This window comes from Malaclemys terrapin, chromosome 8 (genome assembly GCF_027887155.1).
Source record: "Malaclemys terrapin pileata isolate rMalTer1 chromosome 8, rMalTer1.hap1, whole genome shotgun sequence".
NCBI lineage: Eukaryota > Metazoa > Chordata > Testudines > Emydidae > Malaclemys > Malaclemys terrapin.
In genome coordinates this window covers 77,548,042-77,565,161 of record NC_071512.1, presented here as the reverse complement: position 1 = coordinate 77,565,161, position 17,120 = coordinate 77,548,042, and the positions used below count along the sequence as shown (strand labels likewise).

Genomic DNA, 17,120 nt, shown 5'->3' with positions numbered 1-17,120 from the left:
TTTGTCTGTGTGATTGTATCACAGAGATAAAGCAGCTGTGGGAAGAATTAAATAAGCCTTCCCCCTCCTTGCTCTGAGGTTCTGTTCCTCCTCTGTAGGCAGGGAGATGCTGAGTTGAGGCTACTTCCCTGGGGTTAAGGTAAATAGTTGTCTGGTTTAAGTAAGGGTTGCACTCAGGCTTTTAGCTGGTGAGTGGTGATACTATTGGGTCTGGCTTGTCTCTGACAGCAGCTGTACATTGGTGCCATTTTAGAGTTAATATTTATATGGCTAGCTTTGTTGGCTGGTGTTCAATAAATTCATGGTTTTGGGGGAATAATATAACAGCCCTTTTGAAAAAGGAATCTGAATGGCTCATGGAGATTGAAATGGGGGTGGGGAAGGGGAGGCTCTGATGAGTCTTATATGGCCTAGGCTAGGTGTGTTTGGTTTCCTCCCCTCCCCTTCCCCCCACTTGGGTAAACATTTTATTAAAAACAACAATGAACATCAAGTATATAACAGCTTTTTGTTATTTGGAGGGACTAATGCTTTTAGTGCATACAGAAATCTTGGCAGATAGCATATCTCTGTGTTCAAACATGGTGTGTTAATGTGTGAGTGGCTGATCTTGAGTAACGGCATGTGTTTCCAGGAAGGGGGTATAGAACCTAAGTATGTCCTAAAAATCCTATTCACTTTACAAAGGGAACCTTTCAGCTTTCCCATACACTTTCTAATATTACCTGTGATCTAGCATGTGAACTAAAGTCTCATAAGGTTGTTCCAAATCTTATGACTTGATTCTGACTCTTGATAGTATTTTCCTCAAAGCACTAACTCTTGGAGTGATGGGATTATGTGAGTAGCTCAGTCTTTACTTAGTAAGGTTTTTTTTTTTTGTTTTATTTCCTAAAAGCTCATAACTTCTGAAGGTTAGCCGCCTGACCTTTTGACTGCTTGGGGGCTGGCAACACTGTAACTCTACAGTTATGGGGGAGGACCTCAAATAACTTATTTGGATAGAAATTGCTCAAATCCTTGCTTTCATGTACATACAAAGGATCTTATTTTAAAGTAGGGAAAGTGCTGGTTTAAAAAATAAAAACAGCTTTGTCCTTCAGGTGCAAGATTAAAGTTGTCTCTTCTGACTGTTTCTACTGGCTGTGTAGATATGGAAGTTAAGGATCCCACAGCACTTTCCAAAATGATGGGCATTAGCTGCCATTCCCTTAATTAATATGGCACCTGGGACCTAGTGTGTTTTAACTATTGTATGCCTAAAAGCTGCTCTGCCTGATCACTTGGTTACTTTGACACTGCTACTTCATTTTTTCAGCATTTTCTCACCCTAACTACTAAAAGTGCTTCAAATTAAATTCTATGACATTTCCTATGCACTCTTTTAATTCTTGCCCAATTACAACCTTTTCTCTTTTACCTTTGTCTTTACCTTTTAATGTCCAATCTTAAACCTAGTAACCAATTTTAAATCTTCGATACTTTAATTATTTTAAAAATTAAGGGGAAAGGAATTTACAATACCATTTTTAAAAGATGGCTTTTATACCTGTGGCTGAAAAACAATACACAGCTTAAAACTGCCTCCCAGCAAAAGGATAGCTAAGAAATGGCACTTGGCTGAAGCATAGTGGACAGAACACTGGGCTGGGATTCAAAACCCTGTGTTTTATTCCAAGCTCTGTGATGGGCCTGCTGGTTGACCTTGGCTAAATCACTTTCTCTGTCAGTTTACCCATTTGTCAAATGGGGGTTAGGATACTTCCTTCCTTTTGAGCTCTTCAAGATCTTCTGATGAAATGCCATGTAACAGCTAGGTATTAATGGAACTATCCCAATGAACACTTATTCCTGCAAATTGTAGTCAGAAATTCAATTTAAATTGTGCAGCGGCTAATAATTTATCTTGAGTACCTATAAACTATGGTCGGCACTAGACTATACTAGAATTCAGTGGTAAAAACTTTTATACTCAAGGCAGCATGTTGTCTATCGTGCACTAGACGCTGCTTATGTAGCAAGCAACCAAGACTCATGAAACGTGCTCTGTCCTTCCTGTCCGCTGCCTCTTTAGTAGCACAACATAAAAACTGTATGTGTTGAGCTGTCTGGTCCTTTTGTGCTGTGCATATTGCAACCAGCCACCATCTTCTCTTCTTATGTGGAGTGCTGAGTAAATTCCCAGGACCTTGGATAGCTTTTTTTTTTTTTTTTTTTTTTTTTTTTTTTTTTTTTTGCAAGTTTGGCTTCTGAGGTACAGAACTTCTACAGCAAGTTCAGGTAAACTAATTTGAAGTTTTTAGTGAATTAAGTAGGAAAATAATAAATAATCCTTAGTGATACCACAGTGAATTGGCAGGGCAGTAATAGTGCAGGAGAAGGCTGTGTGTTGACGCTATTGCTACTCTTTTGTCTTCTGACTGAAGTGTGATAGAGCAGTCAGAATGAAAAGATTCCAAAGCAAGAGGGTGTTGGAGACCTGGATGGACAATGACTAAGGCTAGGTCTATACTACCCGCCTGAATCGGCGGGTAGAAATCGACCTCTCGGGGATCGATTTATCGCGTCCCATTGGGACGCGACAATCGATCCCCGAATCGGCGCTCTAACTCCACCAGCGGAGGTGGTAGTAAGCGCCACCGACAAAAAGCCGCAGAAGTCGATTTTGCCACCGTCCTCACAACGGGGTAAGTCGGCTGCAATACGTCGAATTCAGCTACGCTATTCACGTAGCTGAATTTGCGTATCTTAAATCGACTCCCCCCCCCAGTGTAGATGTACCCTAAGACAGCTGCTCCTGACAGCTGAGCTGGGGTTTCTGAAGTTCCCTGTGGACAGTTAGACCTAGCTTGGATTGAGAATAGTGTGGGTCATATACATGGAGTAAAAAACAAACAAATGAATTACACCTGGCCTGACTCATGACATGAATTCCTTTCCAATAAAACAGGGTTCAGAGTGGTAGCTGTGTTAGTCTGTATCAGCAAAAACAACAAGGAGTCCTTGTGGCATCTTAGAGACTAATTTATCTTCATCAGATGAAGTAGGTTTTAGCCCATGAAAGCTTATGCCCAAATAAATGTTAGTCTCCAAGGTGCCACAAGGATTCCTCATTTTTTCCCAATAAAAGATTCTGACCTGTTGCAAGGCCCTGATATCAACCACTCCTGGCTGAGGGACAACAATGTTAAACCCAATTTATGTTTTATGCTGCCCCTTATTCTTTCGTGTGTAGAATGCAGCCTTAATGTCAAACACCAAGGTGTTGTAGAGATCATAAGAACGGCCATACTGGGTCAGACCAAAGGTTCACCTAGCCCAGTATCCTGTCTTCCAACAGCGGATAATGCCAGATGCCCCAGAGGGAATGGACAGGTAATCATCAAGTGATCCATTCTCTGTAACTCATTCCCAGCTTATGGCAAACCAAGGCTAGGGACAGCATCCCTGCCTATCCTGGTTAATAACTATTGATGGATGTATCAGGTCAGGGGAAAGCTAGAGGCTTTCACTGATGTGTGGGACACAACTGGGGCTCTAGCACACAGGAAAGAGGCTTGTGGTCTGTTTCCTTTGGGGGGGGGCACATAGGAGCTGAGGATTAATTTCTCATGGCCTCCCAAGCTTTTCCATGGGGTGGCTGTGGTTTGAAACTCTGAATGCCTTTGCTACCCTGCCCTGCAACACTGGCAGCGATTGAGTACTCTGCTACACCCTACCCAATGTCCAATAGCTCTAAATAAATGTCTGCTACAATAATCAGCTGTGATAGTCAACACATTTGTCAATCTCCAGAGTTTACATAGGATTGAGATGAATGAGGCAGTTCACCCCTTACTTAGAGCTACTCTCTCCCGTCTGCAGACGGCCTGAATCAGTTCATTTTTTAAGATGGGATGTTCAAAAACGCGTAAGGAAACTAGTTGCCCAACTTCCCACTGGCTTTCAGGATTTGCTTTACAAAAAGAAGAACCAGACTTTAGTTTCTCTAGAAAACTTTGACAATGGAACATAATTATTCTACAATTTACAGGGAATTATGCAACTATTAAAATATCTGCATAATCCCATCCACAGGGTTTGTCTTACACTAGGCATAAAATATAAATTTTCCCTTTTAAAATTGTACAGAATGGTAGGTCTGTCCTAAAGTGAAGGCATTGCTTAGAAAAATAAATACAACAAATATTTTTACATGTATCTTTCAATTATCATTATTGGATCTGTTTTTATAAACTCTACAGCTTAGCTTGTCTTTGCTTAATGACCAACATTAAAGATTTTTATCAGCTTATTAAAATGCTTGACCAAAAAGTACCTTGAGATACAGTATAGTTTGACATTCCAGCTCCTTAAATGAACAAGCTTGAAAGTTAATAGCAAGCTTTGGCTATTGATACAATCTCTGACTGGGTACAATTGGCTGATGTGAACACTGCTAGGCTAACTTATCGGTTGCAAGAAATTAAATTAGCTGAAGAAACTGTTTTACGTTAATGACAATATTATCCATTGGAAAATTCTATTTTCTGTAAGTAAACAGAGATGGCAGAGCAATCAGAACAGTTCTGTATCTACAAGCACAGCTAGCGATAAGGCTTCTTTTTAAATGCAAAAATAAGAGAAAACAGATCAAAATGTCAGATGTAATATTTCATGTCTGACAAGATGCTTTCCTTTCAGTAAGAATGAGTTTAAGGTATTAGACTTATTTTAATCAACTCAAAGCTAACAATAGTTTCTGCTTGAAAATTTCTCATCTCACTGTATATCTTGATCAAAGATGTGTGTGGTTTTTTATTTGTCTTTTGGTTTGCAAACAGAAATTGGATAGGATTATTTTTAACTGAATAATATTTGCTTTAGTAAGGTCAGCAGAAAATGACAGCCTATAGTTCTTGAATTTACTTGTATTGTAACTTAAAATTTAGCTTCCTCTTGGGTAAAATCAGTAATAAAATTTATGCTCTGGTTTCATTTTCTAACAATTATCTGGTAACATTCAGAAATAAACACCTTAAGTAGAAAAAGGTTTAAAATTCTTGTTTCAGGTATTCTCTCAGCTCTAAACTGTATGATTAGTCTTGTAGTAACTTATACTCCACAACACTATTTTTAAAGAACCTTTTATTCCTACTCTTAAGTGAATACATATTTGCATTCTAACATGCTAAAGACTGATTTAAGTTTAGCACAACAGCACTATCTACTGGCAAAAGTCAAATGATTGCAAGCAATGTCTAGTAATGTCCCCTTAACTGATTTCAAATGCATTAAGATGGTGTCAGGGTAGCATTCCATAAAGCTGTCGCGGTCTTGTTTGTACATAACAAGGATGGTATAAAGATACAAATGATATTCTTGTGCATATGGCCAAACTTGAAAAACAGGTAATCAAAGTTGAGTTTTATTTGAATATGCAATTTTATATGGTGGTTACATGTCATAACTGAAGTGGTTTGGCAGAGATGTGTGAGACAGTTATTAGACCTATTCTTATATTCTAGGTCAGACCAACATGCTGGTCTGACTTAGAATAAAGCTGCACATTACTGTCCTGTAAGTGTAATTTGAAAAATCAAACAGAATTCATGAAAATCTTGACCTGTCTACAGCAAAAATCTGTATTATACAACAGCTGAGATTTCTAACCTGAGCTTCAAATCTAGGAAAACTTTCCTGCAACTCTTTTTGAATGAGTGTGTGTGGTGGTGTAGCCATGTTGGTCCCAGGATATTAAAGACAAGGTGGGTAAGGTAATATCTTTTATTGGCCCAACTTCTGTTGGTGAGAGAGACAAACTTTTGAGCTTACAGAGAGCTCTTCTTCAGGTTTTCAGCTCAAAAGCTTGTCTCCCTCACCAACAGAAGTTGGGCCTATGAATGAGTATAAGCAGGAAACTAACTAGATGTTTGAGTTATCCAGACCTGTAATTCCAGGCTTTTCCAGTATCCTATCTGTTCATGGGTTTCTGATGGCTTTGTAAACACTCTTTGGGCATAACGGCACTTCTAAACTAAAAAAGTGGTTTCTAATGGTTTTCTATTTTGGACAGTAACATTATAAAATGTCATTTCTGTGATCTCAAGTATGCCTTATCACTGTTAGAGATGCATCCAATGAACTGTTTCATTAAAGGAGCTAAAAACTAATGTGTTTAGTATTGCATGTAGCAGTCTTTCACCTTATGTACTGAAAGTTTATACTTTTCCTGACTTGGTTTGTCCCACAATATTTACACTAATTTATATTAAAACTTATTTGTTTCTTCACAGATTGATGCTACAACAGACCCTGGAACATGTGGCTATAGAAACTCGCTAAAGATGTCTGTTCCAAATCAACAGTATCCAACTATTGTTAATCCTCCACCGCCAGAATATATCAATCCTAAAAAACCTGGCTGTTTAACAAATCAACTTCAATATTTACAGAGGGTGGTCATGAAAGCTATGTGGAGACACAACTTTTCCTGGCCATTTCACCAGCCTGTAGATGCTGCAGCACTAAACCTTCCTGTAAGACTCCATTTGAGTATTGTATTAAGCCTTATATGTTGAAGAATAAGCAAGTGAAATCTTAAAGGTGAACTGAAATGTTGGCTTTAAAAAACAAAATCTGCTACTCTACAGAGATTCTGGGCAGTGCTCCAGTTTAGGCCCCCAGGACTGTCCACATTATGCCAGAAGTATTTCAGCCACCAAAGCTGGGGGTGGGAGTGGGGTACCCTTCTAAAGACACCTGCTCTTAAAATAGTCAATAGTTTCCTGACATCTTTTAAACTGTTTATAGAGCATTGTGTCCATTCAAACTTTAGCTCAGGGTTCTGAGAATACTGTCAACACCTCTGATGCACCCCTAAGAGGTTGACACTTCTTAATGCTTCATAATCTGAAAATACGGCACCTTTGGAACACTTTAATATGCTATATTTACTTTTATGCATGTAAGATTTATTAGAAAATATTGACTATTGAAGATGCATTATGTTTTAGAGAATGTTTCAGTTTGATTGACATTTGGTCTTGTTTGTGAAATGTCCAAGCAATTAACACTTTACACCAGGAAATTAATGGATTACTTTTTTTCAGTAATCATCATGTCTTGCTGACTGGAAAGTGGTGAAACTGACCGATGATGCTCCGAAGCTTCTTTCTCTGTTATGCTGACAGTGTATCACTTTTTTTTTTCTACAGTGCAGAGAAGATGAATACAAATACTAAGGGTTTTAAAAAAATAAACCTTGTGAGACTTCCTCAACACCATATGCCTGCTATATGGCTTTCACTCACTCTTTTGGGGCCTTGATGTAGGGGCAACCTGAGACTTTAACTTGTTTGAGTGATGAAAGAATTAAGAATGTGTGGTCATTTTCTTGCTAGGATAGTCTGGTTTCTCCCTATATCTGTCCTGTCAAAATCTCCATTTCAAATACAGAATTACACATCAGTTGACCAGCATAGCTCATTGTGGTAATCCAAAATCGTCTTGACTTTTAAGTGAAAGACCGAACTTCTGATTTTTAACTTTCATTTTCTATGTAGTGCAACATTTTAATAGCAGACCCCCTTAGATAACCTTCAAGAAACTTAAAGGCAATATTCCATTCTTAAAATCACCTACAAATGTATGCATACCTCCTAAAAGAAGGCTAGCCACATTTCTCAGTTTGGAAGTCCTTGAGATATGAGGGTTGTTTTCAATGGCTTGGTTCTTGCTTGTACTATAGACTTCCTCTCAAAAATGTGTATATCCAGTCAGAGCCCAGGGGTTAGGCTGCTCACCTGGGATGTGGGAGACCCAGATTTGAATCCCCACTCTACTTGATTTAGAGCAGGGACATGAACCCGAGTGTCCCACATCCTAGGTGAGTGCCCTAAATACTGGATTATAGCATCAATCTCTGTCTGGACCAATGAATACTTATTTTCTGAAATAGCACATCATAAAATTTAAAAGAATGGAAATTAAATAGATGACCTAACATCTTTCTATTACCCTACCAAAGAAGGCTTAGAAACATAGCAATTGCCATACTGAATCAGACCAGTGGACCAGTAGTGTGTCACTAAGGATCTGTTTCTGAACAATGCCAAAGAAAGGTGTAACAGACCCCCAACAAAGTGATTATGGGATTACTTGTCCCCAAATAAAGCTTTCTCCTAACCCTGAATAGTTTTTTGGCTTGTGCACTGAAGTATGAGTGCTCTTATCCCTGCCCAAACCCTTGTTTGTTTGTTGGTTTTTTACAATTAACTTGGGATAGAACTCTCATCTTAATGAGATCCTGTGGCAATGAGTTCCACAAGCAAACTGTGTATTATGTGGGGGAAAGTGCTTCCTTTCATCAGTTCGAAACTCTCTGCACAATTTGGGGTCACTGTCTGTTCCTTCTTGTATTATGAGACAAATCAAACTTCTGTTCATTCTATTTTCTCAATAACATTCATTATATTGTGTACTCTTATTTTTGCATTTGAGGTTATGCAATCCCAGTCTCCCTCAATATGAGGTTTTATGCCTTGAACCATTATTGTTACCAATCTCTGAACTCCCTCAGGATGCTGCTGTATTCTTTCTGATTTTTTGGGGGCGTGAAGGGGTATATATTATTCTAGTCTTGTCAAGGAATGGGGCTTCCACTACAACTGCCCTTAGACTTTTAATGTGCTGAAAGATGTTGCTCTTAGGTTTTATAATTTCCTCAACTCAGTCAAGTTTCTCCTGGTTATCCCCTTAGATTACCCTTAAACTTGCCTTTCATTAGTGCTCACATGTACCAGCCATTTATAAATTGTTTCCATTACATAGTTGTTACTTAACCAAGCTATGGTATAAATACTTAGTTCTTTTAACATTTTCTTATAAATCAGTCCCTCCAGACAATTGGTGTTATTTGGAGCAGCAGACAAAACCCTTTATTCATATCTGTTTCTCTTGACAAACTCATTTGGTCAGTTTGTCCAAAAGCACTGTCAAAGTGACTGTCGTCTGTATTTTGTTCTTAGGAGAAACTGTCACTTAAGGTTAATATTGTAGGTCATCCATTCAAAGTTGTGGCAACAATTGTAGTTAGCCTCAGGACAGTTCTGCCTCTTCAAATTTCTAAGGCAGCCACTTAGAATTTAACACATACTTTCGGAAATAGTGTAGCTTCAACTTTTGCATAATCTACAATTCTGTCTGGCTTCATTACAAGGACAACGAATATCTAACTTTACTCTTCTGACACTGAAAGGGGACAGGAGGTGGCAGAAGAGATCAGTATTTTGACAATAGCTGTGTTTTAGCTGTGTAGTTTAAATGTTCTTCTGGTCATGTTGTTGAACAGGAACTTAAACATTATTATGATGTATTTAGCCTTTTGTTCCAGTGGATAAATTGCTCTAGTTAGAGGTGCTTCAGAGGTCGTTATTACTAACTTAATTATTTGAAGCATATGTAACCCAGTTAATGGGACTGTAAAACTGTTTCTGATTTCTTCTAACCTAGAGATTAACAACTGTGTGCTAATTCCCAGAGGTGGAAGTGAGCAATTCTACTAGGACTCTCTATTTTTTTTTAATTTTTTATTTTAATTTGAGTCAGTCAGCTAGGACTTGAATTCACCTTTGTTTTTAGGGAAGCACCATGGCCCAATGGATAATGTACTGGGCATACATCAAGAGACCTAGGCTAGGTCTATACTACCCGCCTGAATCGGCGGGTAGAAATCGATCTCTCGGGGATCGAATTATCGCGTCTCATCGGGACGCGACAATCGATCCCCGAATCGACGCTCTTACTCCGCCAGCGGAGGTGGGAGTAAGCGCTGTCGACGGGGAGATGCGGAGGTCGATTTTGCCGTCGTCCTCACAGCAGGGTAAGTCGGCTCCGATAGGTCGAATTCAGCTACGCAAATGCGTATATTAAATCGACACCCCCCCCTCCCCGTAGTGAAGACTCTCTTCCCAGCTCTGCCTGCAATTTTGTGCAAGTCTCTTTGCCTGTCTTTGCTTCCATTTCTCCATCTGGGAAATGGGGATGCTTATTTTCACTTGTAAATTACTTTGAGACCAACAGATGAAAAGTGCTATACAAGAGAACTATTATTCCTAGCAGAAGTGCCATTTATCCACATCGTCCTAATACTATTGAAATGAATACTTTAAAAAAAAATCTATCATGCAATGGGAGGAGTACAAAGAAATTAAGTTCCATAATACCTCTGCTGTTGTGGCACTTACAATGCTTTTAATGGTAACTTTCCTTGAGGTTTAAAGTTTTCTTTTAATGGAATGTTCCTATTCCAAATTCAGCAACATAGTAGTTTTGTTGTCCTCAAATGTACAAGAGCACTCATGTCCTAGTAACTCTTATTAATCTTTAATTAAATTCACAAATTGTATGGTTTTTAACCATCTTTTCAAAACTACAGGATTATTATAATATCATTAAGAAACCCATGGACTTGAGCACAATTAAAAAGCGTTTGGAACATAATTATTATACAAAAGCTACAGACTGCATTGAAGACTTTAAAACTATGTTCACGAACTGCTATGTGTATAACAAGGTATGTAAAATGCTAAAAAGAGGGGAATGTAGTAAATGTGTATAGTGTTCAGTAGGCCATATACCCAATTCTGAAAGTGTTCGCTATTGATGCATTTTGTTACTTGTAATGGCCAAGTAACTTAATGTGTCTCTGAATTTTAATGGAAAACATTTATTTAAATAGGCTGCTAATATTTATTCAAACTTACCAAAAGCACCTAGTCAACTTCTAGCCATCTGTACAATTCATCAAAAGGATAAATGTCCCCACACAAGGATACTACCAACAAACCCACTACAACACTACACAACATAGCCCATGTAATCGCACAACAAACATGTCTAACAATTAAAAAGTTTATCAGGAAACTCAGTGAATAGATGAGCTTTGAAATGTATAATGACTGACAAAATAGTGTGTGACAGACCAACGGAAGAAGCAACTTTTAAAATGCTGCTTATGCGTGGCAAACTCAGGCAGTTTTGTTTTAATACTTGATTGCTGTATCCTCAGGATTTGAAGGATGCTCAAGTGAACAGCCTCAAACTTGTCTCAGTGTAGGAGTGGGATGGTTGGGGAAATATAGAAGGAAATAATAAAGGGGTGGAGGGGCATTTAGTCTTTCAATATGATCTGTGGAACTGGTGAGGTGGGTTATGTAACCCTTTTAAGGTTGTTCTGTAATCAGACTTTATTTAGAGACCCTATTGTCTGATTTCAGATTGACCGTAAACTTGTAACGCATGATGCTACAGAACATGGGTATATTATACTACTACTGAATGTAATACTCTTGTATTATTAAAGTATATTGCCTATATTCTGTGATTTACAAACATAATTACCGGTATATCTTGCAGCCAGGCGATGACATTGTTTTTATGGCACAAGAGCTAGAAAAAGTATTTATGCAAAAAATGGCACAAATGCCTCCAGAAGAGAGAATAGTGATTGTCAACAAAGGAAAAAGAAAAGGAAAGAAACAAGAAGGTAAATACTAGACTACATATAGTGTTAATGTATTAACTTGCTAACAGGTCACATTTTAATTACAACTTTTTTTGTAAACATCAAATTGTGGGAGAGCTGATATTCTTGACAATTCTATAGAATGGTAAAATTTTATGGCGACTGTAAGCAATTTACTATTTGGACTAAAACCTTATGCTACTAAACTTTGCTGTGGAACAGTTGGGGTCAGGACTCTGTATTTCACAAAATGACAACTGTCACTTGATTTTCCTGGAATTCAGTAGACAGGCAAAAAATCATTGCTTCAAGGTTTTAAGCAGGTTCAATATGCCAATAATAAATACCCTCTCCAGTTCTCGCCGAATAACTTAAAAAAAAAAAAAAAAAAAAAAAAAAAAATTCTACCTTTGACATGAGTTTGAGGTTTAGCTCATTCTCTGCATTGACAGTTAACCGGTACAGTATAGTTTTATAGGAAAAATGGTTTATCCATCTGATGAAAGATGCTTCCTGAAAGGAGAAGTAGTGCAGTGCATATATTCCATAATTGACTTGCAATAAAAAAAAACTAAGCTAGTTAATATTTTACTTTTAACTTCCTAACTTAAAAGTATACTAAGTATTGGAAGTGGGAAATGCAAATCTGTGTTTGCTCTCACACCTTGAAGGAAGGCTGAGGTGTACAGGTCAAGAGCTATCCGGTTTTCTATTCCTATCTCTGTCACTAAATTACTGTTTGTCGTTGATAAAATTGTTTAGTATTCTTCAGTGGTGAGCTGGAGCCGGTTCGCATGAACCGGTTGTTAAATTTAGAAGCCAGTTTAGAACCGGTTGTTAAAGGGGTGCGCAAACTCCGGCCCATGGGGCCGTCCTATCCGGCTCGCCTGAGCTCCCAGCTGGGGAGGCTCCCCTACCCTCTTCCCCACTTTCACAGAGCCCAGCGCCAACACTCTGGACCGCTCCTGGGCAGCTTGGGGGCTCCTGACGCTTTGAGTGGCATGGTAAGGGGGTGGGGCTGCGAGCTCCAGCAGGGCATGCGGCATCCATACATGCTACCCCGAGCAGCATAGTAAGGGGGCTGGGCCGGGGCTGGGAGGAGGAGTTGGATAAGGGGCAGGGAGCGGTTGGAGGGGGCGGAGGTTCTGGGGGGGCTGTGAGGGGACGGGCAACAAGGGGATTGGGTAGGCGTGGGAGTTCCGGGGGTCTGTCAGGGTGGTGGTGGATGGGATCGGGGCAGTCAGGGACAGGGAGCGGGGCGGGGCAGTTAGGGTCGGGGGTCTCGAGCTTGTACTCACCAGATGGCTCTTAATAACCAGTTCCCTACCGGGTCGTCGTTGGCACTTCGGCGGCGGGTCGTTCACTCGTGCGGGTCTTCGGTGGCACTCAAGGACCCGCCGCCGAAGTGCCACCAAAAACCCGGAGCGAGTGAAGGACCTGCCGCCAAAGACCCAGTAGGGAACCGGTTATTAACATTCTGGCAGCTCATCACTGGTATTCTTGTACCTCTGCTTCTCTTTCTGTAAAATTAAGATGCTTCTGAGCACTTCAGACATGTGATCTGCTGATTAAAGGTGCTGTATAAACAAATGTATTTACAATAGGGCTCTTGATTAAGCGCAGTTAAATCATGTGACTAATCGCAATTAAAAAAATTAATCAAGATTAATCACAGTTTTAATTGCACTGTTAAACAATAGACTACCAATTTAAATTTATTAAATATTTTGCATGTTTTTCTACATTTTCATATATATTGATTCCAATTACAACACAGTACAAAGTGTATATTTTATTACAAATATTTTCATTGTAAAAATGATAAACAAAACATAGTATTTTATAGTTCACCTCATGAAAGTACTATAGTGCAGTCTTTGTCATGAAAGTGCAACTTACAAATGTAGAACTATGTACAAAAAAACTAAAATTTTAGACGGTTTTATTTTTGAATGCAGAGCCTGCAAGTCCACTCAGTCCTACTTCTTGTTCAGCCAATCACTAAGACAAATAAGGTTGTTTACATTTACAGGAGATAATACTGTCTGCTTATTGTTTACAATGTCACCCGAAAGTGAGAACAGGCATTTGCATGGCACTTTCGTAGCCGGCATTGCAAGGTATTTGTGCCAGATATGCTAAACATTCATGCTTCGGCCATCATTCTAGAAGACATGCATCCATGCTGATGATGTGTGTGTTAAATTTGTGAATGAACTCCTTGTGGGAGAATTGTACGTCTCCTGCTCTGTTTTGCCCGCATTCTGCCATATATTATAGCAGTCTCGCATGATGACCCAGCACATGTTCTTCATTTTAAGAACGCTTTCACTGCAGATTTGACAAAATGCAAAGAAGGTTCCAATATGAGATTTCTGAAGATAGCTACAGCACACAACCCAAGGTTTAAGCATCTGAAGTGCCTTCAAAAATCCGAGAGGGACGAGGCGTGGAGCATGCTTTCAGAAGTCTTAAAAGAGCAACACTCCAATGCGGAAACTACCAAAAAAGAAAATCAACCTTCTACTGGTGACATCTGACTCAGATGATGAAAATGAACTGTGCATCAGTCTGCACTGCTTTGGATTGTTGAGCAGAACCCATCATCCGCATGGACGCATGTCCCCTGGAATGGTGGTTGAAGCATGAAGGAACATATGAATCTTTAGCCCATCTGGCACTAGGGTGGCCAGATGTCCCTATTTTATAGGGACAGTCCTGATATTTGGGGCATTTTCTTCTATAGGTTCCTATTACTCCTCACCCCATCCTGATTTTTCACACTTGCTGTCTGGTCACCCTATCTGGAACGTAAATATCTTGCAACGGGAGATTTATGAGGGCAGCCACTTGGAGTACACAACTATAAATTATTAACTTGAGGAGTTCAAGCAACAATGATTAGTTTGCTTAAGTGGTCTTACAGAATCCCTTTTCCAAGCTGACTACCTAAGTGCTTCTCCAAATTAGTAAACTTACTTTTGGAATATTGGGCTCTTAGTAGAACTTAAATTATAGAGAGGATTTCTGTCATCATTGTTTATCTGGTATCTGTTTCTAGTTCCAGTACTACTTCTATTCTATTCCACTTTTTTTTTTTTTTTAATCCAAATGAGACCTCAATGGAGAGATTCAATTTCCAAGTACAGAGACCTAAAAAGCCTCTCTCTGGAAAAAAGATGATTTAACTAACTATTGCTTTCAAAGATAAATAGTTTTAGTTCAGTTTTTTTTTTTCAAGGGCATTAACTCAGTTGAAGACTTTTGGGGGCACTATGGCTCAGGTGCTGAACTAGCTCTTCAGATCTGAACCAGGAGAGTCCCCATCTGGTCTTGCATTAGGAGCATGGATGCAAGAGTGGTAATTGTTGCACTTATGTATAGCTTCAGAGAGCACCAATTGCAGGTTAGTATTTGGTCAATTGAAAATAAGACCATGTAGCCTTTGGGCCTACCAACAGGAGCTTTGTGAAAGGAAATGTTATGACTGGAATGTAAAGATGGGGGGGTTGATACATTCATCAATGGGATTATGACTAAGTTGCCTGCAATGACAGGAGACTGGACTTGATGACCTAGAAGATCTCTTCTATTAGAACATAGGACTGGAACTGTTGGGACACCAAAGTACACATCTCAGTGTAAATTGGTTTGATTTATTAGGACCTCAGCTGCCTGATTCAGGAGTTTGTACCACTGAGCAAAATCAACTGCAGAAGCAACTTGAAAGTATTGTTAAGCAGCCTCACGTGATGACTCCAGTACCACAGCAGCTTGTGTTAGCCCCTCTGTCAATGGCTCAGTCGACTACCTTAATGTCAGCCACGCTACCTATAACAAAAGTAAGTTACCTTTTATATACTGGCTTCTAATGTAAGTAGATTGATACTGTCTGGGGCAGTAGTTGGCACATCCATGTATAGTGTGGATCACAATGCACAAAACTAATGGAACACCATTTAACATAGGTTGTGCTTATTCACAGTGCACTATTTATCTTGCATCTTAAAAATGTAGATTTTTTTTTTAATACACCATTTCTGATCTCGAATAAGTGGGGCAGCACTAATTACAGTATATAGGGCAGAGGTTGAGTCAAAAAGTAGGGTTACTGCATATTTAAATCTTGGTGTTTTGCTTTTCTTTGTGCTTCGATGAGTTAATGAATGTTTCTTTTTTAGACAGATGGTTTGAGAGACTGGTAGCTTTGCTTTATGTTGAGTTAAAGGTGGTTTCCCACTATGGGGACAGATCTCTGCTTATCTTCAAAATTAAATATTAAAAAGGAACTGACCTAGTTTGAATGTAAACTAAGTCCATGATATGATTGGAAATGCTCAATTTTCAAAATAACCATACTACCTGTTAAATCTACAACAGAATAGTTATCTTAAACAACTCTTTTGTATGAGCTACCAAAAACAATAGCTGCTATCTGGACCTGTGTCTGAAAACACGCCATTTTGGTTAGATCAAACCATCTCATATCAACTAGTGGTGTTTCCAGCTGGAATAGTTGAAACAACATGCATGCTCTCTCCCAGACCTTTTTCAGAAAAGTAAAAATATGTATTTGGTGAGTATTTAGTGAGTTAGTGGCAAAGTGCATATATTGTATCTCTTCCAAACCAGAGGCAGCACAATGTTAGACCAAACCTAAGATAAGGCTACCATATGTCCGGATTTCCCCGGACATGTCCAGCTTTTTGGTCTATAAATAGCCGTCCGGGGGGATTTTTAAAAATCTAAAAATGTCCAGGATTTCCCCCCGGTCGGCTATTTATAGACAGAAAAGCGGCGGCCAAGTGCCGCTGGGCACCCAAAGCCCCTTCCCGGCTCCCCCCATCCCCTGCAGCCTTACCACGCTGTCCGGCCCCGCAGCTGACTTCCCCCTCCTCCACTCCCCTGAACGCTCCGCCCACCTGCTCCTCTCCCCCTCCCCTGCTTCCCACGAATCAGATCTTTGCGGGAAGTCTGAAAAGAAGCAGGGGCAAGCGGGAGACAGCAGCAGGTAAGCTGGGGCGGGGGGGGGGGGGCGTGAAGAGGAGAGCTCCGGGGAGGTGCGGCCCTGGCCGCGTGGCTCCCTCCGGCCCAGGCTGAGCGGCGACCGGCGGCCCCAGCGACTCTGGCCCGGCTTGGGCCCCAGGGTGTTGGCCCCGGTTCTGGCCCCAAGGCGGCGGTCCCGGCACTGGCCGAGCACCCCCAGCCCGGCCCGGCTCGGGCCCCAGCAGCACCAGCCCAGCACCCCCGGCTCGGGCCCCAGCAGCGAAACCAGCCCAGCTCGGGCCCCAGCAGAGCCAGCTCGGGCCCCAGCCCCGGCCGAGCGCACCGGCTCAGCCCCGGCCGAGCACCTCTGGTCCGGCCCCAAGCCCCACAACCCCGGCCAGGGCGCAGCCCGATTCCTGGGCTCTTTAAAGCCGGCCCTGGTCAGGGGACAGGGAGGGGGGTTGGATGGGTCGGGAGTTTGGGGCGGTGGGGCTGTTGGGGGGGGGTAGGGGTGTGGAGAGGGGTTGGGACAGTCAGGGACAGGGAGCAGGGGGGGTTAGATGGTTCTGGGGGGGCTGTCTGGGGGGTAGGGGTGTGGAGAGGGGTTGAGGCAGGCAGGTAGCAGAGG

At 40.7% G+C, this 17,120-nt stretch overlaps 1 protein-coding gene across 1 annotated transcript in view; it reads left to right on the top strand.

The window, feature by feature from the left end:
- The first annotated feature begins 6,326 nt into the window (after positions 1 to 6,326).
- BRDT (bromodomain testis associated) overlaps positions 6,327 to 17,120 on the top strand; it is a 46,125-nt gene continuing 35,331 nt past the window's right edge. The window contains exons 1-4 of the mRNA XM_054036423.1: positions 6,327 to 6,518; positions 10,418 to 10,555; positions 11,398 to 11,527; positions 15,170 to 15,348. Coding sequence (XP_053892398.1) covers positions 6,327 to 6,518; positions 10,418 to 10,555; positions 11,398 to 11,527; positions 15,170 to 15,348 — 639 coding nt within the window. The remainder of the gene's footprint in view (positions 6,519 to 10,417; positions 10,556 to 11,397; positions 11,528 to 15,169; positions 15,349 to 17,120) is intronic.